Source organism: Platalea leucorodia (genome assembly GCF_965183815.1).
Source record: "Platalea leucorodia genome assembly, chromosome: 5".
In the NCBI taxonomy this organism is placed as follows: Eukaryota; Metazoa; Chordata; class Aves; order Pelecaniformes; family Threskiornithidae; genus Platalea; species Platalea leucorodia.
The window spans coordinates 51908128-51922012 of record NC_138827.1 but is presented as its reverse complement, the minus strand read 5'-3'; the positions used below and the strand labels follow the sequence as shown (position 1 = coordinate 51922012).

General features: G+C 40.1%; 1 protein-coding gene across 1 annotated transcript in view; it reads left to right on the top strand.

The window, feature by feature from the left end:
- The window catches only part of RASAL2 (RAS protein activator like 2), a gene marked incomplete at its 5' end in the record, with an annotated part of 188534 nt that overhangs the window by 119036 nt on the left and 55613 nt on the right, over positions 1 to 13885 (top strand). The window contains one exon of the mRNA XM_082311672.1: positions 13687 to 13793. Coding sequence (XP_082167798.1) covers positions 13687 to 13793 — 107 coding nt within the window. The remainder of the gene's footprint in view (positions 1 to 13686; positions 13794 to 13885) is intronic.

Here is a 13885-nt window from a genome sequence, read left to right as displayed (position 1 = left end):
AGGTTTTTGGCAGTTTTTTATTACTACTTTGATCTCTCCCACCTTTCTATATTTTCACATTTTGCATACTTCCACTCTGGTCAATAGAGCAATTTGTATCTGTATTTGCATTGGTTCAACAAACTTTTTCCCAGTGTAGGTAGACCTCACAGCATGAAAATAAGTTAGTCATGTTTTGAGTATTCCTCTCATGCTTATTTGCAGCTTATCTCAAAAACTGTCTGTCCTGGAAAATTTGGACAAGACTTTTTGAGAGCTTTTGGTAAGCTCTAGAGCACAAGACCTGCTTTAAGATGAAGAAAGACAAATTTAAGAAGCTATTCACAGTGTTTCTTCTCCCTGTGGCAAGCTTTAGTGGGAGACCAGCACTATATCCCTCCTGTAGTTGCAGAGCAAGTTTAGTCTCTGTTTTTCTTACACAGCAAAAGGTTTAAAAATTAAAATCAGTGCTACAGAGGAGTTTCAAGATATTTTTGAAGTGATTGTTTGAAACTAGGTATTCAGAGGATGTAAACAGGGAGGACATTTCTGATACCAGAATTTGATAATGGAGAGTATCAAAGCGTACAAATGTCAACCAGTGCCCAGTGGTTGGGAGATGAGGCTCAGTAAATTCATTCTTGGAACTAAGGAGCAAATTGCTAAGCACGAGTGGAGTTAACCATTGGAACAGCTTACCAAGGCAACAGACGGGCTCTTTATGCCTTTGCAGTGTCTGTTTACAATCGGATGTCCTTTTTTTCTGGAAGACGTGTCTTTGTTCAACTAGAAATAATGCAATGAATGGATGAGAGTCACTGGGTGACGTTCTAAAGGTGTTTCAAGTCAGATTAGATGATCGTAATCATTATTTCTACTTCAAAATTTGATGGATTTGGTGTTTCTAAATGTCAGTGGTTCTTCTGCATCTATCTATCGCTTTAAATTTCCTGGATTTCTAATGGGGGTGTGTTCGTGACTTACTTTCTTACAAGGACTTCTCAATTCATGCTTTTGTTCTGATGCATGTCTCCACCTTGTGACAGTCCATTGCAGACAGGCTTCCTGCATGATACTGTGTCCTGTTAAACCACACAAAAAGGAGATTAGTAGTAGGGAAGTATTTATGCAGTTTTTTTCCCCTCTGTGTGTTGCCCCAGGAATGTTAATGCACCGGAGAGGTCTGCATATGAAAAACTTCAATGCCATTTCAGTTCCTAGTTACATCTTTCTGACTGAAGTCTTCACTAGTTCTGCCTCCATTTTTTACAAAGTTTTTAATGTTCCCATATTTTAAAATATTCCAATAAGCCAGTTTTGTATTTGATATTTAATATACTTCCCCTGTTTTCATGAACATTATAATACATTGAAAAGGATGAATAAAGCTAAATTATGATACAAGATGAGACAGCCAGGAGGAAAACAGGATCTGTACACAATCTGTACTTCTAGAAAGGATGCAAATTTGGTAAGCATTCATGGGAAATCAATACTCTTAACTTTATTTTCTCTAGAACCTATTATTTATGAGGTTGATAGTTAATATTGCAAATTAAACCAGTTTTCAATGGAAGGACAGTCAGGTAGTTTTGAGCGCCGTATTTGTTTCACAGAAAACTAAAAGGAAGGAGGTGAAATTTTTGTTTCATATTGACCAACCAGATAAAAGAAAATAGCTAAAAGTTCTTTAATTCTATTCTTATTGCAATTAGATTTATGTCATCGGTTTGCACAGTCTTAAAGAAAAGATTCTACTTGTAGAAGCTGGACAAAATATGATCCTCCCACACACAGTAAAATTTGTTGGAAAAGCTCATTTTGTCAAAAAAATCAGCTATTTTTTGCATAGATGGAAAATATATCTGCTGTCTTTCTATCGTTGGATTTTATATTATGTCGGAAATGTTTCTGATTTTTTTTGTTCCTCTGTTCATATCGGGGGTGGAGGCATGTACTTCGTCAGTGTGAACAGGAGGACAGCTCAGCTAACTCTTCCATGCTGCTGTGGTATCTCACTCCTGAACTGTCTGTCCCGTGTTCCCTCATTAATTGTGAATTCTGTATAGCATCTGCCCTGCTTGGCAGGTGTTTTATGAAAATATCTGTCCTGCACAAACAATACTTGCTACAGTTTGTCTTAGTAATTGGAATTTTCTTCCCTGCTGGGACTTGATAGCTATTTTTTTCTTCATTTGTTGGTTGGTATCTAATTCTTCGCTTTGCTGATCTAATGGCTTTTTGTTGTTGCTGTTTTGGCTTGGGTTTTAGTCAGTGGTCAGCAAGTGTCCTAGTTTGTAATAGGGATTGGCAACTGTATAAATTATTTAAAATAAAGACAGGTTCAGAAAATGGTGAACAAAAGGCGGCTGTCTCTTTAAAGAGTGCAGTTTGATCAGAGCATCAGCTCCATCCCCTGAGGACAAAGGCAATTTTGATTTGTGGGGCCCAGGAGTCCCTCACTTACCGGGATTCGTCTCTGCTCGTGCATGTGTAAACCTGTAAAATGCTCTTTTGTGTAGAATAAATCATATGCTATAAATCCTGTACAATTAAATGTGACCCTTCATAAAGTCACAATGACAAGTCTTCATTGCAAAGCTGTGCAGAGCAAGCTCGCTGTCTAGCCAGAGCAGAATTATTTCCCATTTATCTTTTTTTTTTTTTCTTTTTTAAATAAATAACCGACCGTTAGCACTGATGACTTGTGTGAACCCTCAAGAACGCTGCTCTCTCCTTACCTCTGTCTCATTTGCCCTGTTGCAGTCGAGGCTGAAGCCCAGCGGGGCTGTGACTGCTGCTTGGCGCTGATGAAGAGGAGCAGCTCCCCTCTCTCTAATGCTGCTGCTGGCAGTCAGAAGCAGATTCCATTATTGCCGATCAATGCCGCCGCCATGCAGGAGGAGGGGAGAGGGAGGGGTGGGAGCTTCCTATTCACAGATTGATCAACCTGCCATTGCATGAACAAATTCATTGTAAGAAAGGCTGGGATGCTGCTATAATAGCTTTAGCAGGAAGGGGCTTGTAAACAGGGGAATGCAGGCTCTTCAGTAATGGGGAGGGTATTTAAATTGCCTCTAAGCTTGCTGTTTTTTCTTTTAGCATAAAGCATAATACCTGAGCCTACAAACAAAGCCAACACTATAAGGAATGATAGGGATATATTACACTTAGCTAATGAGCTATTGTGCTGACTTATTTGGGCTTCTTCAGCACTGAGACCTTTTTCTTCTTTTTACTTAAACTGATTCTATCATAACCTGCTACCTCTTTTGGATTTTAAAACCTCGGTTCCCCCTGCTCCCCTTTTTTGCCTTCTTTCTGTTCCTGCTTGGACTGAAACCTGACACAAAGGGACAAGAAGTACAGATCCCACTTACTGCTCCCACCCATGCCTGCTTTGTCAGTCCGGGCTGGCTGTCAGATGTAGGGTTGAGAGAACAGGGCAGGACCACGCTCTCATGTTGTCAGTGTAGACAATAACTGGAGTACTGGAATCCCAAGACCATCAGCTCCTCCCCACCCTTCCTACCCTGCTTCGTTCACTTATTGTTTTCTGTATGGAAAAGTTTTCTGGCTGGAGAATGAGTCTTCTTTCTCCTGGTGATGTGGCCGAATGGCTGGATAGCAGCACAGAAGATGAGAAAAGCCTTCTCTCGTTTCTTGGTACGGTAGGGTACTAACTGTATTTTTTTTTTTTTTTAAACACTTTGCTGGGAAGCCTTTACTACTTTCACTGGCACTTAATTTCTTCAGTCCTTCAGTTACCTGTTATTTCTTTTTAAAAGCTTTTAAGCGGTATGCAATTGTTAATTAAACTTGGTTACAATCTGTTTGAAATAGTTGCAAACACATTGGGCAAAGGTCAAGTTATAAATGGGCATGTGCCATGCAGAAAATCTTTCTGGACTAAACAATGTTACTTACTGGTCTGTTTTTCTTCTCTGTGCCATTTGACCAGCTGATCCCTGTGTTCAGTCTACTTCCACTCATTTCTGTCAGCTTGCCTACAGCTTAACTTCTCAAGTGTGCGATGGTAGTAAGATAAATGAGAGGAGACTGCTGAAAGTTTTTCTTCTTAAGAAAAATGTTTAGATTCATTTAGAATAAAAATTTCAGCCATGGGATCAGATAGTTCTCTAGCCTAGAAATTAAATCTAGGTAGCACAATCAAACAATCCTGTGCTCTGTTTCTGGATACTTACACATTAGTTCAACTGCATTCAGGTAGAAAATTGAAACTATTCTTTTATTTATAGTCCAGCGTAAATACCAGTAAGAGGTTGAAAATGTTTTAAACTGAATTCACACATAGAAGCTGATTATTGTTTCGTTTTTCCCTTCAAGCTGTTGCTATGTCAAACTGTTGTTATTTGGTTCTGTTCATTTAATCCCATCTCCACAAATTATTCCATCTCTCTCCTTAATGGTTTCTATTGTTCTCAGGATGCAATCTGTTTTCTTTCTATTTTGATAATTTCCGGGTACTGAGTTGCTCAGATGGGCTGCTTGATATGTGTGCCCCTTTTCCTTCCTGTGGACTAATTGAAAAAATGTTTGTTATAATATCTGCTATAATATCTTTTTTTTTTTTTTCCTCAAGATACAGTAGGAGGCTTTTTTTTCCTCCCCAGTTTTGTTGTCCTCCATCCAGACCAAGGTCAGGTACCTGGTGTGGCTGTGCTCTTTTCGGTAGATGAGAGTTTACCCTAGTCTCTCTATGGTAAGCAGTTCTCTTACTTAGCAGGTCCAGAACAGTACAGAATGTGGGAGGAAAATAAGAGACTCCCACAGAGTCTATTTCGATTTGCTAACACTTCACCGCTATGTGCTGTGGCCTTCTTTGGGGATATCGCACCAGATGTGAACAGGGACAAGAGTATGCACAGGCTGGGCACCGGTGCTGCTCTTCAAGAGACTGCCATTTTTGCCACCTTACACGTATGCCTGTGTTCACGTTTTGTTCTGAACGAGGAGATCCTCAAGATGTCTCCTAAATCTCACCCCAGAGACACCAGGAAGTATTTATTCAGCCTGGAGTCTGAAGGGTGTCACAAAGCTGAGCTATTGAAGGTAGCATTTTTGGCTTCCAAGTACTTAAATTATCTTTTTTTCTTTGATCTTAAAGAGATGCCAGTTCCCAAATGGTGTCTTAACTCTGGGGCCATATTTAACATTTAGTGGCATCCCTCAAATGTCTACAGTACATTGGCACTTTTTGTGTGTCCATAACAATAATTCTCATTGCGCGGGGGCAAAATCCTGCCATAGTGAGCAAGAGGTACTGAAGCTGAGAGCAGCCTTCTGGCCCATTGAGAGGAACAGGGAAGAGCTGTTGATCTTTGATGTGTCCAAGAGCCAGTCACTTGTGAGAGTATCCTGATAACCAGAGCAAAGGATTGCTTTATAGAGAATGCCTCGATTCACAGCCCTTTCGTGGAAAGTAAAAAGATTGGTTTTGAAAGCCATGGCTCAAGGCTGTTATTTAATAATAAGGATAATAAATATTGATATCATACTAATGTGTGTCTAAGTCATAAGCCTCTAAACAAATTACGTTGCTGGAACAAGTTGCCATGCATCAGCTGATCTGCGTTAATTGTCTGTGTGCAATCTCTCTGCAGCAAACACAAGGTAATTTGAATTAGCAGGGGCAGTCCAAGATCATTAGGAACTAACGAGGACATCAGCATCTCCAGGTCATGTGCAGTAGCTCCTTGTGTCTGCTTTTGTGTTGGCACAGTTGTCCAGGCAATTTGTATTGCTGTGCATAGAGTCAACCATTAAAGGAGGCTTTAGAGGCTGATGCATCAGGAGAGGTTAAAAAGGGGCAACTATTCCAAATTTTGTATGGCCACGCACATCATGCAGAGGATATGTTGAACGGTTTAGGGATGTGCATCTGTTTCGTTTCTGACTCACGTTCGCAGAGCTGGAGGATTCGTTCCTCCGCCTCAAAGCAAATGCATCAGTAATAACAGCTGATGTTGTACTCACTAAATGCCACATACAGTTTCCTCAGAACATTCCGCAAAAAGAAATTTTGAGAGTCAGTACTTGAAAGCCAAAAATTATTATCTCCTATGATATTCTTGCCCTTTCTTCCAGCCTCCTCTGTATATTCATCTGCTTTGCATGTTAGGTCTTGTCTTTCAGACTGTAAAGTCCTTTAGGAATGAATGACTTGAACTGTCATTTAGGTTGCTTGCTAAGCACCTTCTGAACTGGGCACTAATTCAATTACACTTTTTTTACATGCTAGCACAATGCAAGCATCTAACACCAACAGAATTACCTGTCTGTAAATTAAAAATCTTTGATATTTACCTGGATCATCTTGCAAGACTTGTCTGATCAACTCAATCCCTAGTAAAGCACAGTATCTTCTTTTAAAATCCCTGCTAATGGATTGGGAGAGTTTTTGATCATAATTGGTATCTAGCAGTTGTTTGATGATGGAGTTCTGTAGCAAGTGAGCTTTGCAGAGTTTCCTTTGTATTTCCCTTTCCAGGCTTCGTAGCTTTGTGCAATTTAGTATGCTGTGACTTGGTCGCATTCTCTCTGATGTATCTTCTTGTGGCTTGCTTTCCCCTGTCTTGATAAATGTGGAAAAGCTATCCCTGCAAATTTCAGTTTTCTCCTTTAAGTTATACCTTGTAGAATTCGTATCATTTATTTTAGTCAGAACGCGAACATGGACTTCGGGACTTAAAACAGATGGGGGTTTTTGAGTTTGCTTTTACCCTAAGCTTCTTACATAGGCATTCAGTTAAATTTTTATGACAGTCTGTGAATTGGGCCCCAGTCTGACTTCTCCCCAAGTGAGCAAAATGAGAGAGAATGCTTACTCCAAGATAAAACATTAACATTTTTATTTATTTTTATATGAGGCTTCCTAATTCATTAGGTAATAATCATCTGAAAGATGCTGTTCAGACATTGCTGCTTCTTGTTCCTTCTTATGCATCTCCTAACGCTTTCTATCTTTCTGCTTTCTATTACTGTCTCTAATTTTGTCAGCTGATACGTATTTTCACCAGGGTAGAAGAAACTATAAGTAAATACTGACTGCACCCAATGAGATCTTCCTCGTTAGTGCTGTCTCATTAGTGCCATCACATGAGCACTCTGAAACAAACCTAAAGAGACAATGAGATGAAAATAGTCTCTTCTCTCTTAACAAAGTTGTGAATGCCATAATGTTACTGAATGTATATGCTGTACTGGTATATCGTAAACTGCCTTGGAGCATGTTGAATTTTTGTACTTGGTGAAATGCTTATTTATTTTTAAAAGGCTCTAAAAGTGAATTAGATACTCCCTTCTTAATAGGCTCAACACAGTAGTTTATTTGGGATGAAAGTACTTGAATTAGTGGCCCAGCTGAATATTCCCACTTGATGAACATTCATTCATGCATATAAGACATTTTTTAAAATGACATATATATATATATATGTGGATGTTGTGGGGGTTTTTTTTGTTCTTGTTTGGTTTTTTTGTTTTGGTTTAGTTTTAATATATGAATACAGGAGGAGGCCAAACCATTAGGGTCAAACAAGCACTTTCATTATTTGTGTGCTGTGGTAGGTGATCAGCAACTCAAAATTAAAATAGTTAATAAAAATATAGCAAAGTAGAAAGGCTGTATCTCTGTTCTGGTTTGTTTTCCTGCCCTACAAGCCAAAAGTTTTAGTGTACTGTCTTTGTAAAGTACAACAAGCTCTGTAGTTCCTGTTGTCTGTGAAACAAGTATTGAATCTCTGTTTGTCTCTGTAGTAAACCACTCAACTGGTGGTTACATCTCTGAATAACATCTTCAAATACTAGCTGCCAACAGCAAACCCGTAAGTGCTCCAACTCTTCCAAGCTTAGATTTGAGCCCGTTATTTCTTTAAGTGTGTTTGTAAAAGAAATACTAAGTCACAAATAGTCAAGTGCTGCAGGTTTTTATTCTGTATTTCTTTTGTAGTTAATCCGTAAGACTAATTGGCCTTTTGACAGAGTAGCAAATAGTGCTGAAGGAGGCCTTGAAATCCTTCAGTCCTTTCTAGTCCATTGCCACATCCCCACTAGGGTCTCTTCTGTCTGTCCTCTTTGAGAGAAACACTTGTCTATCCTGTTCTTACAAATCTTCAATAACAAAGTTGTTTTGTTGGGGTTTTTTTCCAAATCCTTCCTCAAGATACTCTTTTCACCCCCTAGGATTCAGTTATTTATCTGGGGATAATTACTTTAGTATAAGTTTATGCTAAAAAGAAATAAGTACCCCGAGGCCCATAAACGGTAACTTACTTAATTTGCATGTCTTATTTTCTTAACGTACTTCTTCCTTCCTCCTTCCCGTGTAGGCTTTATCACGCTCTCGTAGTGCCTTGTTTCAAGTTAAGACTGTAAACTCTTTGGGGCAGAAATGGTGCCTGTTCAGTACTCAGTCTGGCCATGCTGCATCCTGGTGAGAGGCCTCTAGGCATTACCATATTTGAAATGTAGAATAACCTGTCCAGGCAGGTGAATTTCTAAAATGGCATAGATAAAAGGTAAACATTTAGATCGTTGGTCCACTGTGGCAACTATTGCTGCATGAGTGCTACAACGTTTAAAACAATGACAAATTCTGCTTAAAAAAAGGGGTATGGTATGTGTAGCTTATTGATCCTTCCTTCAGACAAGAGGCTAATTGCAGGATTGTTGGATTGTTCAGCTAAGGCTCTGACCAGCAGCAATTGCTGTTTTCTCATGGGGAGTAGTGCCAAGGCAGCTGTATGGAGGGGGTGAAAATATTTGGGTGGGGTTTTGTTTTCTTTCAGCTAGGGACATTTTAATACAAGTGCCCTTGAGAGGCAGTCTTTGGGAACACTTGGTTCTGGATAGGTAATTGGTCGTATTGAACTGGTTTTGTATTTTTCAAATGCCTGTAATTAAGCAAGACTTGAGAGGCAGAATGAATTGATTTCTTTTTATGAAACATATTCTCTATCCCCTCTAGTCGCAGACCAAGGTACCATCATATCAGGATGCATGCAGACAAAACAAAAGGAAGTCCCAATCCCTGAAATCTTATTGTATCTTTCTTTTATTTTCCTAACCAGTAGATAACATAAACCAACAGTCTGCCCCCTGCCTAGTAAAGACAACACAAAGATATCAAATAAAGATATTTGGAGAATGAATTTGAGGATGGATTTTTTTTATTTCCCCTCAACAGAATCTGTGTCTTGGGAAAGAAATATTAATTAATTTTTTGTGAGTAGTACAATTTTTTTTTCAGTGGATGGTAAATGTAGCCTTTCACAAATCCAAATTTTTCTTGCATATCAGAGTGAAGGATGTTGTAGCAGATAATTGGCCAGTGCTGAGCCATGTGTTATTAGAAACCGCTAATAGTCACAACTGATAAAATTGTGACTTTGATTACTGATTGTGACTTTTGATTGATTGATTATTATGAACTGCTAAAAGTCACAACTGATAAAAAGGCTGGTGTGCAGAATGTGACCAGGCTGAGAACTTTATTATAGACCTGTAGGACCTGCCAGCCTGGAGTAGATGGTCTGATCTGTTGTTCACTGTGACAGAGACGAGTACCAGCCCCTTACGAGTAATGACAGACAAGAGTTATACTTGCCAGCATGCTTTTACCCCTTTTTGCATCTCCAGGTAGGTCTTTGGGACTGCTTTAGAGTCACCTCCGGGACTTCATAAGCAGGAACTCAGATCTGGAGATGTTCTTGCCAGCCCTGGCAGGACACAAGCCCAGCCTGGAAGGTGCACACAAGTTCCACTGAGACCGTGCAGTAGTTTCATTGCACTGCTCTTTGCAAAATCATGGACACCCCTGTAATCTTTGTTTCTGTGACCTTATTTGCAAGTTCAGTAACTTAATTCTTTTCACTGTAACCCCTGAGGATGTTTCTTTGTTTCTGATTGTTTTTCCTGCCCTTCTCCAATCCATTTCTAATTTAGAAAAATGGAGATAGAGTAGCAAGCACCATCCTGCAAAGCTGGGAGGTTTGTTTCATCTCTACTTCTCCCACTCTGAGAAAAAGCTCTTCACATCAGAATACAAATTCCCACAACAGCGAGGTTTTGGATTTCAAGTGGCCGGAGCACCCAGCAATAGGAAATTCAGATCAAGTCCTGCATCCTGACTGGAGGTCATTGAGGCTACCTTGCTGTGGCCAAGACAGCTGCCTTCAAAGGAGGTCAATCATCACCACTACTCATAGTAGTAAGTGGCACCTGTCTTACACAAACCTGCCTTCTGGCCAACAAAACAAGCTTTGGTGTTGCAGAGGGCAGAGTGGTGCAATATGATGATGTGAAAGGGCCCTACCTTCATTGTATCCTTGGGCAGTTCCCTCTTTAGAGGCATCTGCCATGGCTGAGTAATTGGCTCAGCTAATTGGTAACTGACTATTTCTATGTAGTGTGTAAATATTTATTTGTGTAAGTACTTATTTGCATAAATATTTATTTACATAAATATTACTGCATATCACCAGTCTATGAGGTGATAAATTAAAAGTGTCCCATAGGGATGTTTACAACTCATTTGCTTGATGGATTTTTTTTTTTTTTTTAAGGTTGAAAAGGGGAAAATCTGTCTACCTTTTTTTTTTCTTTCCCTTTTCTTCCCAGAAATTGAAAGTGGATGAAAAGGGTTTCAGATTGTTTATCCACAGAAACAATGTGATTTATCTGTAGTCTTGGTCCCTGAGAGTGAGCAATGCAGAAAGCAGTTGTAATTTAATACTAAGCCGATGAGAGGTGCATTGATTTTTACAGCAGGTGAAGATTATGCAGGAGTAGCCTCTAGCATTACTTGTGGAGCAGGGGAGGGAACTGTCTAATTTTTTGCCTGGTGGTGACAGTATAGATTTTTTTTTTTTTTACACGACTCAGCAAAAATACTGTTCTATGGGCATCATAGCAGGTTGCTTTAGCTTTTCATTTCCAGTTAACATATCTCGACAATTTTGCTATATCTAGGTCTTCTTTTTCCTGGGAACTGGCCATGTTGTTTGTTTGCTCTTGTTTTTTAGAAGGAGAAGAGAGGGAAAGGTAGTTTTATTTTTAGTTCATTTCAGGCACCTTGTGAATCCCTTCCCCATTTGGTACATTTCTCTGATGGTCTGAGAATGGTAGAAACTCATTTTTACTGATGGAGTCTCAGTGTTCTATTTGCAGAGAACTTGAATTGCTGCTGGGTGGATGTGGGGGGAAGAGGGAAGGCAAGGAGAGCCAGGCGTGTTCCTTGTTGTACCTTTTCAACTCCATTTGGTTTAAACATAAACTTTTTCCTAAACCACCCCTCCTGCAGAACCTAGTGTTGAAAACAGTGGGGAATTCAGGCTCCTGTCTTCATTTATGACTCAGCAAAGTTAACAGACTGTGTTAAATTACTGAAGCAGCTTTGATGTGATTTCCTGTGTGCGAGAAGTGGAGAAAGCCAAACCTATTACATTACGCATTACTATTCGATGTAAAATAAAAGGTGCTCGCTTTAGTCCCCAGTTCCAAGTGAATATATCACTCCCACTTGCTTTCATTACATTTACAGTGAGAACAGCAGAAGCAGTCATTTAAATCCTACATAATACAGCTCTCTTTGGGAGAGCAGTACTTACAGGTGCTGCAGAAAATAAGTTTCCCTTCTTAGAGGCAGGGGGAGGAGGCTGGCGGCATAAAAGAGCGCATCTTCAGATAAAACTAGCAACCTCTGCCAAGGCTCCTGAGATGGTGGGATTGACCAGTATTCAAAAACCTTGGTCTAGCCCTGGCCCTGCTCCAAGCACTTTGTTCTCTAAAGGTGCCCTGACAGGGACTTACCCTCCAGCAGTGGAACAGGCGATGCCTCCTTAGCTGTAAGAGAAAGTGCCCGATGCTGCTCATCAGCCGAAGGAGAAATCTCCCCGAAAGTGGTATTGCTCTATCGCAGTTATTGCAAGCTTTGACAGACCATGATTTACTTAGTCGGTGCGAGCAGGGCTTGTGCATCGTCCTGGTGGTCAGCAGCGGGCAGCTGTGCCCTGCCTATTTTCCAGTGGTAGCTACATTGTGTGTTAGACTTTGTTTGCCCAGTTTAGGAGGCTGTTCTCCCTCTTAGCAGTTCTTTCCCTGTCGATGGTTACAAGCAGATCGAAAGGCTGAATGTTAGCAGTTTGTTTTTTTAAAAGATAAATATCTACAGTGTGAGACACTAATACTGCAGGGTCCAGATTCCTTAGCCTCTCGTTCCGTATGCTCCATTTTGTCGTTCTTCAAGCATCCATGGGAGATACGTATTATAACTGGTGAAATCAAAATCCGGTATGCAAAGGCATCACAAGTAATGTTATCCCTGAAGAAGGCTTTTCCTCATTTTTTTTCTTCGGTTATGTTGAGGAAAACACTGCTCTCGTGGTACCAGCTGGCTGTCTATCTCTGTAAACCTTTTTTTGCTGCCGTGAATCAGGATATACAGTGAAATTTTCTGTAGCGGAGGGAAGCCGGCAGTTGGGCGTCTGTTAATAGCCTGAAAGTAACTAATGAGGATGTGCAGTCGGAGCGATTGATTGAATAGCTGCAGTCCTGTGTGTTTCTTTTTCGCTTGCTCGCTTGCTCTCTGCAAGCCGTGGGAAGGGAGGGGGAACGGAGAGACCCAGCTTTCTCTTAAGTGGAAGTAGCACGGATCCCCAGGGCCAGGCGGACAGAAATGGAAGTTTAAGCTGCATCTGTCTCTTGAAAGGAAAACGGCAGGAGTCAAAATGTCACTGTCTGGAGTCGTGGCTTACTCCCTTTCTTTAAGATTCAGAAGATAACAATGGACTTTCTGCTAGGAAGTGATTTTTTCCCTCCCCGGTCTGGGGGATGTTTTGTGAAGCTGGATTCCTTTAAGTCTGGCAATTGAGCTGGAGATGGGCAGCAGTTGTGATAAAGGTATCTGTATGTGTGTGTATATATGTGTGTATCTAGCTATATAGAAAAATGCATATATGTACAGTATATGTGTGTTTGTGTAGAGATTTTTAATAGTGTGTATACTTTATTATGCTATTACTCTAGTATTTATACTAGAAAAAGATATATATGCGTCTTTTATGAACATTTGTGCTCATCAGATCAGCCTGCATGGATTTAAGATGCCAAAGTCGTATCTTAGTAAGGTCATGTTGCCAGAATGAGGAGAAGTTGACCTATTTTTTTTATCTGCAGAGATATATATGTCATATTACCCGGGCAGTTATAAGTCTTCTGCTGGTTGCATGGTTTGAGCAAGTAGTGTGATCATATAAGACCGAACTTTGACCTTTCTCAAATTGTGTTCAGCTGTGACTAAAATTGAGCTTCCCTGTGTCTTGATTTTAGTTATCTGTTAATTACTGCATTGCTTATGTTAAAAAAAAAAAAAAAAAAAAAAAATTCTCTGAATACTGTTTCACGAACAGTAATAGAATACTATGTTTGGCTATTGATCTTTACCAGCATTTTTGATTTTAATTGCCTATTGCCTACAATCAAGTCAGATTCATAACCTTGAGTTTGTCAGTGGTAATGCCATTGTAATTTAGTAAGTAAATAAGATATAGAAAAATAGGTGAGTGTAATTCAGCAGTTTAGTAATGCACTTGAAACTTTACTGAGACGTCTGTCCTATAGAGCATAAAACCTGACTATTCCCCACCCCCCGGCACCCATTCACCTTCTTTTTCTTCTCTTCCTTAGAGGTCCCAGCAGAGAGATCTCCTCGCAGACGGAGCATCTCCGGGACCAGCACCTCTGAGAAAACCAACTCCATGGATGCTTCGAATACTTCTCCTTTCAAAGTGCCAGTAAGTGTGCCTTTCCTGCAAAGGAGGAATTTTTCTCATTGAATAGGAGGAGGAGATTAAAATATCAGAGTGTATAACTAAGCTCTGGGGGG